Below are 17244 nucleotides of genomic sequence, written 5' to 3'. Positions count from 1 at the left end.
CGTGTGCGTGGGTTCACTGTCCGTTTGGAAATCTGTGTTGCTGGAGGGTAGGCAGCTGTTCCCGAAATGTCAAGTCAGAATCAGATTTATTATCACTGGCATGTGACCAGGGGTGCAGCGGTAGCCAGAACGCACCCAGCACATCTTTAAGAAAAAAGCCGAAATAAATAAGCTAATTAATTAGGTGCCACCCAGAAGTCGGTCTTCATTAGAGGAACTGAGCTGAAGAGGGTCAATAACTTTAAGTTCTTCGGCATTGAGGATTGAGGTTTCTTTGTCTGAGAAGTGTCAGAGGATCTGTCCTGGGACCAGCAGGTAACTGTCATTGCAAAGGAAGCACGGCAGTGCCTATGCTTTATTAGAAGTTTGTGTAGATTCAACATGTCACCTCGATCCTGACAGCCCTGTCCTTTCAGCCTGTCCGGGCTGGTGTTTAAATTGACCAAGCACTGGAACAGCTAAAGGCTCAGCGCCCTGGAAAGAGGAGTGAACATCACGTAGAGCAAGTGAAATCGGCAATCGCCTCTGATCTGGGCCGTCATTTACGTGCCAGGCGGCACCTGATTAATTAGCTTGTTTATTTTGGCTTTTTTCTTGACGATGTGCTGGGTGCGTTCCCGCTACCCCTGCATGTGACGTGAAATTTGTTAACTTGCCAGCAGCAGTTCAATGCAATACATAATCTAGCAGAGAGAGAGAGAAAAAATAAAATAAAACATAATAAATAAACAAGTAAATCAATTACATATATCGAGTAGATTATTAAAAAATGTGCAAAAACAGAAATACTGTATATTTATAAAAAAAAGTCAGGTGTCCAAAGTTTCAAAGTCCATTTAGGAATGGGATGGCAGAGGGGAAGAAGCTGTTCCTGAATCGCTGAGTGTGTGTCTTCAGGCTCCTGTATCTCCTCCCTGATGGTAACAGTGAGAAAAGGGCATGCCCTGGGTGCTGGAGGTCTTTAATAATGGTTGCTGCCTTTCTGAGACACCGCTCCCTGAAGATGTCCTGGGAACTTTGTAGGCTAGTGCCCAAGATGGAACTGACTAGATTTACAACCTTCTGCAGCTTCTTTCGGTCCTGTGCAGTAGCCCCTCCAAATCAGACAGTGATGCAGCCTGTCAGAATGCTCTCCACGGTGCAACTATAGAAATTTTTGAGTTTGTTTGTTGACATGCCAAATTGCTTCAAACTCCTAATGAAGTATAGCCGCTGTCTTGCCTTCTTCATAACTACAGCAGTGTGTTGGGACCAGGTTAGATCCTCAGAGATCTTGACACCCAGAAACTTGAAGCTGCTCCTCTCTCCACTTCTGATCCCTCTATGAGGATTGGTGTGTGTTCCTTCGTCTTGCCCTTCCTGAAGATGCTTCGATGACAGATGCTGCGATACTTCCTGGGCCTCACTGGGACACATCCTCAGGGGGTCATCGGGTGTTTCAGGACTTCCAACGTCAGACTCCCTCGCCCAGGCGACCCAGCCGGAGATGGTCGGGCCACGGCAACATCAGTCAGTCGGTCACACCCTTGATCCACAGTCACCTGGAGGCTCGCTCAGCAGCCCCTGTGACGGTCCTGGCGGCTCTTTTCTCTGCAGCACCCCCCCCCCCCCGTAACGCCAAGGGAGGAGTTGGTTTTGCACAGCGAGCAGCCAGCAAGACCTCCTCCCCAGTCTCTGGTACTGCTCCACCAGCTCCTGGTAAATTTGACTTTCTCGCGCCGAAACGCCTCCTCAGTCAGGTCTTCCAAAGGCTCCGTCAGCTCTACCGTGACCACCTGTTTCGAGGCTTCTGACAGGACGGCCACGCCCAGCCTCGGGGACGGTGATGTGTTGGAGTCAGGGAACTTTTAATTGCCCAAGGTCGGTTTTCAGTTGCCAGTCGGACGCTGTGGCAACGAGAAGAGGGCACGTCCTGGGTGAGGAGAGTCCGCTAATGATGGGCGCCGCCTTTTGAAGGGAGGCTGGTGACTGTGATGGATCTGGCTGGGTTTACAACTTGCTGTGGCTTGGTTTCGAAGTTCATGCGCGCACCAAAGGGAATGAGTTCGTCATGAACTTGCTGCTGTGGCTCTGTTCTGAGTTCATTAATGTTCTTGTTGACTGATATAGAACATAGAAAACCTATAGCACAATACAGGCCCTTCGGCCCACAAAGCTGTGCCGAACATGTACGTACTTTAGAAATTACCCAGGGTTACCCATAGCCCTCTATTTTTCTAAGCTCCATGAACCTATCCAGGAGTCTGTTAAATGACCCTATCGTTTCCACCTCCACCACTGTCACTGGCAGCCCATTCCACGCACTCACCACTCTCTGCGTTTAAAAAAAACGTAGCCCTGACATCTCTGTACCTACTTCCAAGCACCTTAAAACTGTCCCCCATTCCAGCCCTGGGAAAAAGCCTCTGGCTATCCACATAATCAATGCCTCTCATCGTCTTATACATCTCTATCAGGTCACCTCTCATCTTCCGTCGCTCCAGGGAGAAAAGGCCGAGTTCACTCAACCTATTCTCATAAGGCATGCTCCCCAATCCAGGCAACATCCTTGTAAATCTCCTCTGCATCCTTTCTATGGCTTCCACATCCTTCCTGTAGCGAGGCGACCAGAACTGAGCAAAGAAAAAGAAGGCACGCTTTGCAGTTCTCTGACCTCTGCCAACATAGTGGTGAATTCTACGGCACCTGATCTGCTCGTGTTAAGGAGCGAGGGCTAGAGCCTTTTGGTATCTTGTGTCGATGATTCTTAACCGCCTTGATTTTTGTTAAGAGCATAGAACAGTATGCAGGCGACATCGTGCTGCTTTTTAACCTCTTCCGGCGTCAATGGAACCCACGTGCTCCTCCAGTTTTCTATCTAAGAGTCTCTTAAATGCCCCCTTTGCCCCCACCCTGACAGTGTGTTCCTTACACTCACCACTCTCTGTATTTAAAAAAAAACTTGCCTTTGACAATTCTCCTCTACCTTCCTCTATCATCATCTTTATGCGCCGTGTCGTATGACATCATCAATATGCGCCGTGTCGTATGACGTGGGCGATCACGGGGTCACCGTGACTTTTCTTGGCAAAATTTTTCTATGGAAGTGGCTCGCTGGAAATAACCCAAGACGTGTAGCCTCAGGTGGTCGGCGGCTGGTTGGAGTCGTCGTCCGATCTCGGCAATCTACTTGCGAGTAACTTGCCAAGATCGGAGGACAGCTCAACTCCCAAGTGGTTTGCCATCGCGTTCTTCTGGGCAGTGCCTTTTACAAGATGGGTGACACCCCCCAGCCGTTAATCGATACTCTTCAGAGAGTGTCCGCCTGGCGTCAGTGGTCGCGTAACCAGGACTTGTGATGTGCACCGGCCACTCCTACGGGACCCTGATCGGTGGAGCTAAGCAGGTGCTACACCTCGCCCAAGGGTGACTTACAGGCTAGCGGAGGGAAGGAGCACCTCACACCTCCTTAGGTCGAGACGCATCTCCACCCCGCCAACCCAACTTTCCTCCAATCGCCTTAAACTTAAGCCTCCTCGTAGGAGTAATTTCCTCTTGCGGGGAAAGCCTCTGGCTGTGTGCCTCTTACTAGGCAGAGGTGACGAAGGTCTTTGGAATACACAGCCGGCTCTTTGGCCTGACAGCCCTTTGTGTTCTGCACAATAAACACCCCAGTTAGGTTTCTGTGGAAGAATACCAGTCAGCTGAGTACAAAACCACCCTGCATTTAACCCCCAGTCTTTCTGTGACTCTGCAAGCAGCCCAAGATGAAGTAATCTGCAGAGAGAAAGAGAGGGAGGGAGAAAAAAAGAACTGGGAGTACCTGAGCCTCGTGCATTTTCGAAATCACTTGCATTACTCTTCTTTCCAATATGTCTCAAGCCAGGCTCTCTGCAATACACTACCGTGCAGAAACAGGCCCTTCAGCCCATCTAGTCTGTGCTGAGCTCTTAGTCTGCCTGGTCCCATCAACCTTCCACACCCCTCCCGTCCAGGTACCTATCCAAACTTCTCTTAAACGCTGAAATCGAACCCACATCCGCCACTTGCACCGGCAGCTCACGTTCCACTTAAACATTTCACCTTTCACTCTTAGCCCATGACCTCTAGTTTCAATCCTACCCCTTACCTTTTGCAATTACCCTATCTATACCCCTCGTAATTTTGTACACCCGGATCAAATCTCCCCCTCGATCTTCTACGTTCCAGTGACTAAAGTCTGCAGAGCAACACACACAAAACGCTGGAGGAACTCAGCAGGTCGGGCAGCATCTGTGGAGGGGAATACACAGTCGACGTTTCGGGCTGAGACCCTTCTTCAGGACTGGAAGGGAAGGGGGAAGATGCCAGAATAAAAAGGTGGGGGGGGTGGTGGGGGGAAGGAGGCTAGTTGGGAGGTGATCGGTGAAGTCAGGTGGGTGGGAAAGGTCAAGGGCTGGAGAGGAAGGAGTCTGATCGGAGAGGAGAGTGGACCATAGGAGGAAGGGAATGAGGAGGCGACCCAGATGGAGGTAGTAGGCAGGTGAGAAGAGGTAAGAGGCCAGAGAGGGGAAGAGAGGAGGAGAGAGGGAGTTTTTTTTCCTGGAAGGAGCTATCGATATTCATGCCATCGGCTTGGAGGCTACCCAGATGGAATACAAGATGTTGCCGCTGTGGGAGGACCTCATCGTGGCACAAGAGGAGGCCGTGGACCGACATAAAATCCTAACCTGCTTCAACCTTTCCCCTATCACTCGTGGGTCCTCAAGACCTGACATCGTCCTCGTAAGCAATCCTGGCAAAGATCTGATGCACCAGTTGAACCCATTCTGTGAACTGACATATCCCCATTGCAGGGCCCGGAATGGAGACATTTCCTTGTAAATTCCCTCCGCTCGCTTGAGGATTGCAGGGAGCTCTCTCCCAAGTTTCATTTACTGAGTTACTATTTTTCATTTTGCGTCTGCAGAGTTTGTCGATCATTGCACTTGGGTTGTTTGCCAGTCTTTGTGTGTCGTCTCTCACCGTTGTATTCCTTTGCTCTACTGGCAATGCCCGCATGAAAGTCAATCCCAGGGTAGCACATGGTGACGTATCTGTCCCTCGATCCGTGAGGAAGCTAATGGCACGGGGAAGGAAGCCCTGAACGTCACCAAGATGGAGGACCTTTGTTACCACCCGCCCGCCCCAACGCCAGCCAGTGTAATGGGGGCAGTAGTTTCTTCTGATGATAAAATTACTCTGAGCGGCCCGTCAGTTTCGAGGGCAGAGGGGGCAGCGTTCAGTTGAAACCCACCCTTCTCGCGTACTCATTCCGGCCGCTGCCCTGGGTTTCCAGCGTCTGCAGGGTCTCTGGTGTGTATGATTTGCTTCTGTCCGAGCAGTAGATTGTGTGACATAGGGGCAAAATCGGGCCATTCGGCCCATTGAGTCTGTGCCATTCCATCAGGGCTGATCCATTTCCCTCTCAACCCCCATTCTCTTGCCTTCTCCCTGTAACCTCTCGCTCCCTGACTAGCCAAAAGCCTATCAGCCTTTGTCCCAAATGCACCCAGTGACCTGGCCTCCACAGTCGCCTGTGGCAATGAATGCTGTAGATTCTCCACCCACTTTCCTTCTCATCTCCATTCTAAATGGACATCTCTTCCTTCTGAGGCTGCGTCCTCTGGTCCGAGACTCCCCCACTATAGGAAACATCCTCTCCACACCCACTCTATCTGTGTCCTCTGGTCTTAGACTCCCCCACAATAGGAAACATCCTCTCCACATCCACTCTATCTGTGTCCTCTGGTCCTAGACTCCCCCACTATAGGAAACATCCTCTCCACATCCACTCTATCTGTGTCCTCTGGTCCTAGACTCCCCCACTATAGGAAACATCCTCTCCACATCCACTCTATCTGTGTCCTCTGGTCCCAGACTCCCCCCACTATAGGAACCATCCTCCCCACATCCACTCTATCTGTGTCCTCTGGTCCTAGACTCCACCACTATAGGAAACATCCTCTCCACACCCACTCTATCTGTGTCCTCTGGTCCTAGACTCCCCCACTATAGGAAACATCCTCCCCACATCCACTCTATCTGTGTCCTCTGGTCCTAGACTCCCCCACTATGGGAAACATCCTCTCCACATCCACTCTATCTGTGTCCTCTGGTCCTAGACTCCCCCACTATAGGAAACATCCTCTCCACATCCACTCTATCTGTGTCCTCTGGTCCTAGACTCCCCCACTATGGGAAACATCCTCTCCACATCCACTCTATCTGTGTCCTCTGGTCCTAGACTCCCCCACTATAGGAAACATCCTCTCCACATCCACTCTATCTGTGTCCTCTGGTCCTAGACTCCCCCACTATGGGAAACATCCTCTCCACATCCACTCTATCTGTGCCCTCTGGTCCTAGACTCCCCCACTATGGGAAACATCCCCTCCACATCCACTCTATCTGTGTCCTCTGGTCCTAGACTCCCCCACTATAGGAAACATCCTCTCCACATCGACTCTATCTGTGTCCTCTGGTCCTAGACTCCCCCACTACAGGAAACATCCTCTCCACATCCACTCTATAGGCCTTTCAACATTCGATGGGTTTCAATAGATCCCCCATCCTTCTAAATTCCAGTGAGTACAGGGCAGGGGCCATCAAACACTACTCATATGATAACCCTTTGATTCCTGGAATCAGTTATATGTACAGTGGTAGATTATAACTGTAGCCGCTGGAAGGATGAAATAGAGTTGTTTATTGTCCTGTGGATCGCATTTTTGCACACCCGTCTGTAATATCTACAGATGCTCCTAATTTGTTCTCAGCTACCCATCAATAGAGTCATCAAAAGTATAGCCGAGAAACAGGCCCTTCATCCCATCTAGTGCATGCCAAAGTATTACTCTACCTAGCCCAATTGACCCACACCCGGGCAATGGTCCTCCGCACCCTGTACCTATCCAAGCTTCTCTTAAATTGGTTCTACAATCACTGCCTCGGCTGGCAGCTCGTTCCACATTCACGCCACACTCTGAGCGAAGAATCTCCCGCTAAACGTTTCACCTTTCACCATTAACCCACGACCTCTAGTTCTAGTCTTGCCCCAGACGAAGCCCGCTGGTATTTACTTTGTCTTTGCCCCACATAACTTCATGTGCCTCCCCTCATTCTCAAATTTCAAAGTGATGTAGCCCCCGGTCAGCCTCAGGCTCGCTCAAATTGCTTTCGTTTAGGGGGAGCAGCCTTCGACCCCGCCAAACTGGGTAATCAAGTTTGTGTGGATGCTGTGTGATGTACCCCAGCCCGCCAGATAACAGACAATACACCATATGCGATTAGATGATTACACTTTATAGATATTACTGGAACTATGTAATTAATAAAGATAAAATATGAAGGGAAAGTGAAAGACGCCAAACTTATCAAAGTTGAACTACCTCGTGCAAAGTTCAACCACAGTTGGAGGTCAATTAACGGCGTCTTCTTTCCACCATTCGATCCCCTCCGACCTCCTCGACCCGCCGCCTGGGACCAACCATGGTGGTCGACCAGACGCTCCACACGAGTCCGTCTCCGTCTCCTCTCCTCGCCGAAGACCCCGGGCCTCGGACTCCCGCTCGGGGTCCGTCCCGTCGGCCAGCTCACAGCATCGCGTCGCCTCTCTCTGTCCCCGCCGCGCCTTCTGTGCCAAAATCCTCGCAACACGATAGCTTACAGACACACAAGAAAGAATACCATCTACCCCAATTGGTTAGCAAATAAATACAATCCTCTTCATAACCCAAACAAACTGCCAGAGAGAGAACCTTCTCAGCAGTTAACGTAACAAAGAAGCCATTTTGATTAGCCTACGCAGTAACATAAAAGAAGAGACACCTTACAGTAAATTTTACTATCAACGTGCATGTATGTCACCGTGTAGAACTCAGAGATTCGACAAATCAGTAGAACGGGATCAATGAAAATCCACCCTTCCTGGGTGCTCAGCAGGAGGCAACAAACTTGTGCAAATGCAGATATAAATAAACAGCACCAAATATCAAGAACATGAGATGAAGAGTCTTTGAAAGTGAGTCCACAGGTTGTGGGAGCAGTTCAGTGAAGGGTCAAGTGAAGTTATCCCCTTTGGTTCAAGAGCCTGATGGTTGAGGGATAGTCAGCGTTCTTGAAACAGGTGGTGTGAATCCCGAGTCTCTCCTGCGCTTCCCGTAACGTTCTCCTAGGCACCAGGGAATAAAGTCCTAACTTGTTCAGCCTTGCCCTAGAACTCAGGTCCGCTAGTCCCGGCAACGTCCTTGTAAATTTTCTCTGTAGTCTTTCAATCTTACAGCTTTCCTGTCAGAACTGCGCACAGTACTTCATATTAGGCCTCGTCAACGTCTTGCACGACTTCAGTATAACGTCAGTACTCTTGATTTATGAAGAACAAACTGCCCAAAAGCTCTCTTTACGACCCATTTAGTGAACGACTCTTGTCCCTCGTAAGATTCCTTTGGATCACCAGCCCTTCACTTTCGAATATGCCTTTTCTGCTTCTCCTAATACCCGACTATTTAAGGTCTAGTGATCTGAAGGTCGCTAGTTCGAGACTCAGCTGTGGCAGTGTGTTTGTGCCCTTGAGCGAGGCATTTAACCACACATTGCTCTAGTGTCTGTGCTAGGAGTGGCGCCCCACACAGACTTCCAATCTGCGCCTTGTAAGGCGTGAAAATGCCCGACGCAGGCCTCTCATGGTCTGAGTCGACGTTCCCTCCTCCTCCCTCCCCCCCCCATACCCAAAGAAAGTCAAAATCCTGCCTCCAATATTCCTTATTAATGGTGTGAGCGTTTATGGGAAGATCTCCATTTTGATCAAATTAGAGAGCAGTCCTTTAAGCCGAGGTGCATGGGAGCGTCTCAGAGTGGGCGCTCAATCTCAGAGTTGTGGAAAGTGGACATGGAAGACCGGGGGAATTTTTGTAAGACCCGGGGATTGGAAAAGAGATGACGTCAGACTCGTGTGGATGAGTGACCTAATTCTGCCCCTCTGACCTTGTGATCATGCTGAATGTTGGATCAGATTTAGCAGGCCAAGTGGCCTGTTCCTGCTATCTTCTTACCTGGTGGCTTCCTTCATCCATCTTAGTTTGACTGGGAGGGGGGGGGAAAATCCTGTCTCAAAATCATTCTGAAGAATGGAGTGGGGGTGGTGGGTTCCTCATTGAAGCTTGCTCTATGTTGAAAGGCTAGGATAGAGTGGATGTGTAGAGGTTGTTTCCAGTCGCGCGAGAGTCTGGAACCAGGGGGCACAGCCTCAGAATAGAGGGACGTCCCTTTACAGCAGAGATGAGGAGGAATTTCTTTAGCCAGAGGGTGGTGAATCTGTGGAATTCGTTGTGTTACGTACCCCGGAACTGGGTTGTCAAACCAGCAGAAATGGAACACTTGTTGGAGTCTGTGATTACTAGAAACTAATAAAGTTTTATTAACAAAAATTAAGTTATACAGTACACTAACCACAAGGATATAAATGTAACAGGTTAGCAATGATAGTATACACATATTCACAGAAATAGGGTAATAGGAATCAACCAAGCTCTATCGCAGTCTAGGGGTAAAATGATCAGTCTTAAGGTGAAGCAGAGTTCAGTTCAGTCTAGTGGAGTTTGAAGTAATCGCTGTTGTTGTGCTGTTGGAGAGAGAGTGAGAGATACAGTTGAGGTTTCAGGCAAACCTTTCGATGCCTTCTGATCCCACTGTGACCCCTCCGTTCCAGATGCGACCGTTCTTCCACGGTGAACCCGGCACCCAGGCAAGGGCGGACACACAACAGGTTCCCACTGATTGTACCTTTACACCCTGTGAGCCTCTGACCGATCCCTGCGAATTGGTCCTCCAAACTCCCACCAACTTGTGGGGCACAATGCTCTTTCCAGGGTCTCGTGGCGTGTATGTCTTGTGCCTTAGCAAACCCGCTATATTTATCCCCCTGATGGGGTATCACCTGTTCATCAAACTTCATACTTCCTATTGTCTCAGCAGGAGTGGTAATGAACAGTTCAGGTTCAAAGCAAACTGTCTGTGGCAGACGCCAACATACTGAATTATGTGTCTCTCTCTCATCATCTCTCTCTTCTCTCTTATTAGCATTTTGAATGGCTGTCCGTTGTCGCTCATTAACAGCATCCGTTCTGCAGCTCTGCTTGGCTTCACACATGACAGTTGCCATAGGCGGCTGTGGAGGCCAAGTCTTTGGGTGTACTTAAAGTGGAAGTTGATAGGTTCTTGGTTAAGAAGGGTGTCAAGGGCTATGGTGGAAAGGCAGGAGAATGGGGTTGAGAGGGAAAATAGGTTAGCTGTGACAGATGGGCCGAGTAGCCATCTGGAAGAGTTATCTTCAAGTTCAAAGTAAATTTATTATCGAAGTACATATATGTCACCATTTTCAACCCTGAGGTTAATTTTTTGTCAGGATTCACAGTAAATACAAAGAAACAAATTAGTGATAATAATAAATAAGCCATAGATATCAAGAGCACGAGACAAAGTGCCCTTAGGTGAGCCCGCAGGATGTGGGAACGGTTCAGTGTTGGGTTGAGTGAAGTTATCCTCTTTGGTTCAGGAGCCTGATGGTTGAAGGGTAATAACTGTTCCTAAACCTGGTGGTGTGGGACCTGAGGCTCCTGTACCTCCTTGCTGATGGTTGGGGGGCGGGGGGTAATAACTGCTCCTGAACCTGGTGGTGGGGGACCTGAGGCTCCTGTACCTCCTTCCTGATGGTTGAGTGGTAATAACTGTTCCTGAACCTGGTGGTGTGGGACCTGAGGCTCCTGTACCTCCTTCCTGATGGTTGAGGGGGTAATAACTGTCCCTGAACCTGGTGGTGTGGGTCCTGAGGCTCCTGTACCTCCTTCCTGATGGTTGGGGGGTAATAACTGTTCCTGAACCCGGTGGTGTGAGTCCTGAGACTCCTGTACCTCCTTCCTGATGGTTGAGGGGTAATAACTGTTCCTGAACCCGGTGGTGTGGGTCCTGAGGTTCCTGTACCTCCTTCCTGATGGTTGGGGGGTAATAACTGTTCCTGAACCCAGTGGTGTGAGTCCTGAGACTCCTGTACCTCCCTGGCGGCAGCAGCGGGAAGAGAGCACGACCTGGGCGGTGAGGATCTCTGATGATGGATGCTGCTTTCCTGCAACGGGGCTCCAAGTAGATGTGCTCAATGCTGGGGAGGGCTTCTCCCCTGATGCACTGGGCCGTACCCGCTGCGTTTTGCAGGCTTTCCCGTTCGAGGGCATTGGCGTTTCCATACCAAACCGTGAAGCAACCAGTCAACGTTCTCCCACCGCGTTTAGAAGCTTGTCAGAAGTTGAGATGACGTGCCGAGTCTTCGCAAATTTCTAAGCCCCTCTGTTAATCGCTGTTTTGGCAGGTGCCGGACGTGGTGGAGCAGGTGTCTTCCTTTGAGGAATGCCTGAGACTACTGGAGGAGACGTTCCCTTTCGCCGCCGATTCTCAGGTAGGTGGTCTGCACGGAGAATCCGGGGTCCGACTCGCGTGCTAAGGGCTTGATCTCGAATCATGCAGTAACGCACCACCACGATAACAGGTTGCTTCCGCTCACCACCTACAGCTGGGTCGCTGGTAAAACTCGTCTGGGGTGCTTCACCTATCCGTGCGCCAGGGCGCCGCACCTCTGCGGATGCCGGAGATTTTGAGCGGCCCACACCAAGCGCTGGAGGAACCCGGCAGGTCGGGCAGCACCTACGAAGGGGAATAAGCAGGTGTCCCTTTGGGATCTGGACTTTCTGAAGTGCCGACTGCCCACTCCCCTCCGCCGACGCTGCCTGATCCGCGAGTCCCTGCGGCGTTTCGGCGTGGGACGTTACCCCTGGCATCCGGAGTGAGACTCGGGCAGCGATCGTTCTCGGCGGAGCCGAGTGCGAGAGGCCTTTTCCCCTCGTGCCATTGTGTAGCCGTGGCTGGCGGTGTGAGCGGTGCACGTGGGGAGTCGGTCTGTCTTTGAAACCGCACCTCGCCGAGAACACTCTGCGAATTGCCTCTGTCCGTGGGCTCTCTGCTCGCACTAAGATATGTTGGAGTGCCTCACAGGGCCGACTGTAAAGAGGGGGTTCACAAGAATGATCCCTCAAACAAAATGGTTGACTTATGAGGAGTATTTCATGGTTCTCTGTCGGTATTAGCTGAGGTTTAGAAAAGTGACGTGGAGGGGGGTGAATCTCATTGAAATCTATCGAATATTGAAAGGCCTTGATAGAGTGGATGTGGAGAAGATGTTTCTTATAGTGGGGGAGTCTAGGACCAGAGGACACAGATAGAGTGGATGTGGAGAGGATCTTTCTTGTAGTTGGGGAGTCTAGGACCAGAGGACACAGATAGAGTGGATGTGGAGAGGATATTTCCTGTAGTGGGGAGTCTAGGACCAGAGGACACAGATAGACTGGATGTGGAGAGGATGTTTCCTGTAGTGGGGGAGTCTAGGACCAGAGGACACAGATAGAGTGGACGTGGAGAAGATGTTTCCTGTAGTGGGGGAGTCTAGGACCAGAGGACACAGATAGAGTGGATGTGGAGAGGATGTTTCCTATAGTGGGGGAGTCTAGGACCAGAGGACACAGATAGAGTGGACGTGGAGAGGATGTTTCCTATAGTGGGGGAGTCTAGGACCAGAGGGCACAGATAGAGTGGATGTGGAGAGGATGTTTCCTATAGTGGGGGAGTCTAGGACCAGAGGACACAGATAGAGTGGATGTGGAGAAGATGTTTCTTATAGTGGGGGAGTCTAGGACCAGAGGACACAGATAGAGTGGATGTGGAGAGGATCTTTCTTGTAGTTGGGGAGTCTAGGACCAGAGGACACAGATAGAGTGGATGTGGAGAGGATATTTCCTGTAGTGGGGGAGTCTAGGACCAGAGGACACAGATAGACTGGATGTGGAGAGGATGTTTCCTGTAGTGGGGGAGTCTAGGACCAGAGGACACAGATAGAGTGGACGTGGAGAAGATGTTTCCTGTAGTGGGGGAGTCTAGGACCAGAGGACACAGATAGAGTGGATGTGGAGAGGATGTTTCCTATAGTGGGGGAGTCTAGGACCAGAGGACACAGATAGAGTGGACGTGGAGAGGATGTTTCCTATAGTGGGGGAGTCTAGGACCAGAGAGCACAGATAGAGTGGATGTGGAGAGGATGTTTCCTATAGTGGGGGAGTCTAGGACCAGAGAGCACAGATAGAGTGGATGTGGAGAGGATGTTTCCTATAGTGGGGGAGTCTAGGACCAGAGGACACAGATAGAGTGGACGTGGAGAAGATGTTTCCTGTAGTGGGGGAGTCTAGGACCAGAGGACACGGTCTCAGTATGGAAGGACAGAGTTCAGGAGGAGTTGCTTGAGCCAGTGAGTGGTGAATTTGTGGAATTTTGTGGGCAAGTCATTGGGTATATTTAAAGCAGAGGCTTCTCTGTGAGGACCACAACCTTGTTGTTGGGTTTGGAGGTTGATGTGTGTCAGTGACCTGGAGAGCTGTGATGGCTGGAGTCAGGGATTGATGCTTTGGTTTTCGATCGGGTCACCCAAGCCAGACAGGTCAAAGAGCAGAGGCCAGACTGAGACGGTCCACTGGTCTCCAGGTTTAGGGGCCCAGCTCAGGGCTAACAATGCTCACTGGTAAAATTAAAACTTTCACCCGAACTGTAGTGAAGCTGTGACTGACAGAGATGGAGGAACTGCATTGTTGCCCAAAGTGCCAGCGGTATAACGGGCCGGTGGCGGGGGGCGGGGGAAGCGGAGATTGATCGTTACTTCATCCGTCAGGGCCTCAGGAGTCCCGGGGAGAAGGCAGGAGAATGGGGGTTGAACGAGATAGTAAGTCAGCCACGATGGAATGGCGGAGCAGACTCGATCGGCCGACCGGCACAATTCTGCTCCTGTGTCCTGTGGTCTTACGGACTCCCGTATCTTGTGTTGTCAGTTTCCAGCTGCCGTGTCCTCGGAGCTGAATGAAGCTTTAGATAGTGCTCTGTCCAGTACCAGTGAGAGCCCGGCCACATCCTCACAGACCACCCTCCTGTCTCCTCTGCGGCCGTCGGAGACTCCCTTAGACCTGGAGCAGCAGTGGCAGGACCTCATGTCCCTGATGGAACTCCAGGTGAGTGTGTTCCAAGTTTCGGGGCAGGTGCGTTGTCCACCTGTTGCCTGGTGGTGAGTTTGATGCATGATCAGGGTCAAACCACTGGTGGGTGTAACCCCCCCCCACCACCTCGCTGGCTGTGCTCGCTCACAAGTTCACGTTTATCGTAATCTGACCGTACAACGTATATCACACTGTGTTACGACCAGAGGGAATCATCGCTGGGGGACTCTTCACACCTCAGCGCATCAATTTGTTCATTCGGTGCATCAAACAAACCGGCAATTATTTACGAAAAGATATTTATCAGAAAACACAGAATGAACCTCCGACAGCTCCTATCTCTCTCTCTATTTCCTGCTGAGATTGCCCAGCCCTGTTTATTCAGCACCATGACATACCGACTCTGATTGCCCACAAAGTTAACTTGGGACTGCACATAACAACACACATCAAAGTTGCTGGTGAGCGCAGCAGGCCAGGCAGCATCTCTAGGAAGAGGTACAGTCGACGTTTCGGGCTGAGACCCTTCGTCAGGACTAACTGAAGGAAGAGCTAGTAAGAGATTTGAAAGGGGAAGAGGGAGATCCAAAATGATAGGAGAAGACAGGAGGGGGAGAGATAGAGCCAAGAGCTTATATTCCGTCTGGGTAGCCTCCAACCTGATGGCATGAACATTGACTTCTCAAACTTCCGTTAATGCCTCACGTCCCCCTCGTATCCCATCTGTTACTTATTTTTATACACACATTCTTTCTCTCACTCTCCTTTTTCTCCCTCTGTCCCTCTGAATATACCCCTTGCCCATCCTCTGGGTTCCCCCCCCCCTTGTCTTTCTTTCTGGACCTCCTGTCCCATGATCCTCTCATATCCCCTTTGCCAATCACCTGTCCAGCTCTTGGCTCCATCCCTCCCCCTCCTGTCTTCTCCTATCATTTCGGATCTCCCCTTCTCCTTCCCACTTTCAAATCTCCTACCATCTCTTCTTTCAGTTAGTCCTGACGAAGGGTCTCAGCCCAAAACGTCGACTGTACCTCTTCCTAGAGATGCTGCCTGGCCTGCTGCGTTCACCAGCAACTTTGATGTGTGTTGCTTGAATTTCCAGCATCTGCAGAATTCCTCGTGTTTGCGTTAAGACTGCACATGAATTGGAATCTGACGCACCCCACAATGTAGTTACAATCATATTGCAAAATAAACAGTATCTACCTCAAATGCAGTCTGTATAAACAATTTATACGCAGTTACACATCGCCATTACTAAAGAAATGGAATATTCCACCATGTATGGCGGGGAAGGCACCATGAAGCCAAGCCAAGTGCGTCAGCTCGGTTTAGGGCCCGTGGGGACAATATTCTGGTGGGGGGGGAGACGTCGAAGTGCGGGCGCTCAGCGTGGCAACAGCAGACTGCCAAGGCAGTGTTTGTCTGTGGGTAAGGAGTGCGTCTACTGGGCGCCCTCCGTCTCACAGACAGCACGTCAGCCAAAAGATTACCACAAACAAGTGAATAAAATGTCATTCAAGATGCGTGTGGTAACGCGCAGGGCAGGTGAACAGACCGCTGTCCTCGTGACGAGACCTCGGAGGTGGCAGTGTGTTCATTACTCTCCCAGTCTGAGGGAAGGAGCTGTTACCCAGTCGGGCAGTCCTAGTCCTGATGCTCCTGTACCTCCTTCCTGACAGTGGTGGGTCAAAGAGATTGTGGGATGGGGGTGGTGATCCTCTACAATACTTCAGGGCCCCTTGTCTGTGACGCTCAGAGTCGGACTGTGGTCGGGCATGGCAGGGAGAGTTTTCTTCCTTCTCCTGTCTTCGTGGGATGTGGGTCTTTTGAGACTTTGAACTTTTTTACTGTACCATGGCCTGTTCTTCATCAAGTTATGGTATTGTTGCACTGTTGGAACTATATGTTATAATTATGTGGTTTTTGTTAGTTTTTCAGTCTTGGTCTGTCCTGTGTTTCTGTGATATCACACCGGAGGAATACTGTATCATTTCTTAATGCATGCATTACTAAATAGTGGATTTAGTGACATTAGTGATAATTTTTCAAAACTCTCTAGATTCTGGATTAGTTCCTGACGATTGGAGGGTGGCTAATGTAACCCCGCTTTTTAAAAAAGGAGGGAGAGAGAAACCGGGGAATTATAGACCGGTTAGCCTGACATCGGTTGTGGGGAAAATGCTAGAGTCAGTTATCAAGAATGTGATAACAGCACATTTGGAAAGCGGTGAAATCATCGGACAATGTCAGCATGGATTTGTGAAAGGAAAATCATGTCTGACGAATCTCATAGAATTTTTTGAGGATGTAACTAGTAGAGTGGATAGGGGAGAACCAGTGGATGTGGTATATTTGGATTTTCAAAAGGCTTTTGACAAGGTCCCACACAGGAGATTAGTGTGCAAACTTAAAGCACACGGTATTGGGGGTAAGGTATTGATGTGGATGGAGAATTGGTTGGCAGACAGGAAGCAAAGAGTGGGAATAAACGGGACCTTTTCAGAATGGCAGGCAGTGACTAGTGGGGTACAGCAAGGCTCAATGCTAGGACCCCGGTTGTTTGCAATATATATTAATGACTTGGATGAGGGAATTAAATGCAGCATCTCCAAGTTTGCGGATGACACGAAGCTGGGCGGCAGTGTTAGCAGTGAGGAGGATGGTAAGAGGATGCAGGGTGACTTGGATAGGTTAGGTGAGTGGGCAAATTCATGGCAGATGCAATTTAATGTGGATAAATGTGAAGTTATCCACTTTGGTGGCAAGAACAGGAAAACAGATTATTATCTGAATGGTGGCCAATTAGGAAAAGGGGAGGTGCAATGAGACCTGGGTGTCATTGTACACCAGTCATTGAAAGTGGGCATGCAGGTACAGCAGGCGGTGAAAAAGACGAATGGTATGCTGGCATTCATAGCAAGAGGATTCGAGTACAGGAGCAGTGGGGTACTACTGCAGTTGTACAAGGCCTTGGTGAGACCACACCTGGAGTATTGTGTGCAGTTTTGGTCCCCTAATCTGAGGAAAGACATTCTTGCCATAGAGGGGGTACAAAGAAGGTTCACCAGATTGATTCCTGGGATGGCAGGTCTTTCATATGAAGAAAGACTGGATCGACTAGGCTTATACTCACTGGAATTTAGAAGATTGAGGGTGGATCTTA

The 17244-nt window shown here is 50.1% G+C and overlaps 1 protein-coding gene across 4 annotated transcripts in view; it reads left to right on the top strand.

Annotated features, from left to right (window-relative positions):
* The window catches only part of nfe2l1b (nfe2 like bZIP transcription factor 1b), a 106114-nt gene that overhangs the window by 72530 nt on the left and 16340 nt on the right, over positions 1–17244 (top strand). For 2 of the 4 annotated variants that reach the window (XM_063037045.1, XM_063037047.1), the window contains 2 exons: positions 11360–11446; positions 13917–14093. In XM_063037045.1, the coding sequence (XP_062893115.1) occupies positions 11360–11446; positions 13917–14093 (264 nt within the window). The remainder of the gene's footprint in view (positions 1–11359; positions 11447–13916; positions 14094–17244) is intronic. The other 2 variants (XM_063037046.1, XM_063037048.1) reach the window with 1 other exon arrangement.

This window comes from Mobula hypostoma, chromosome X1, assembly GCF_963921235.1.
Source record: "Mobula hypostoma chromosome X1, sMobHyp1.1, whole genome shotgun sequence".
NCBI classification, from domain to species: domain Eukaryota; kingdom Metazoa; phylum Chordata; class Chondrichthyes; order Myliobatiformes; family Myliobatidae; genus Mobula; species Mobula hypostoma.
The sequence above is the reverse complement of the archived record's forward strand: the minus strand, read 5'-3'. Positions and strand labels throughout refer to the sequence as shown.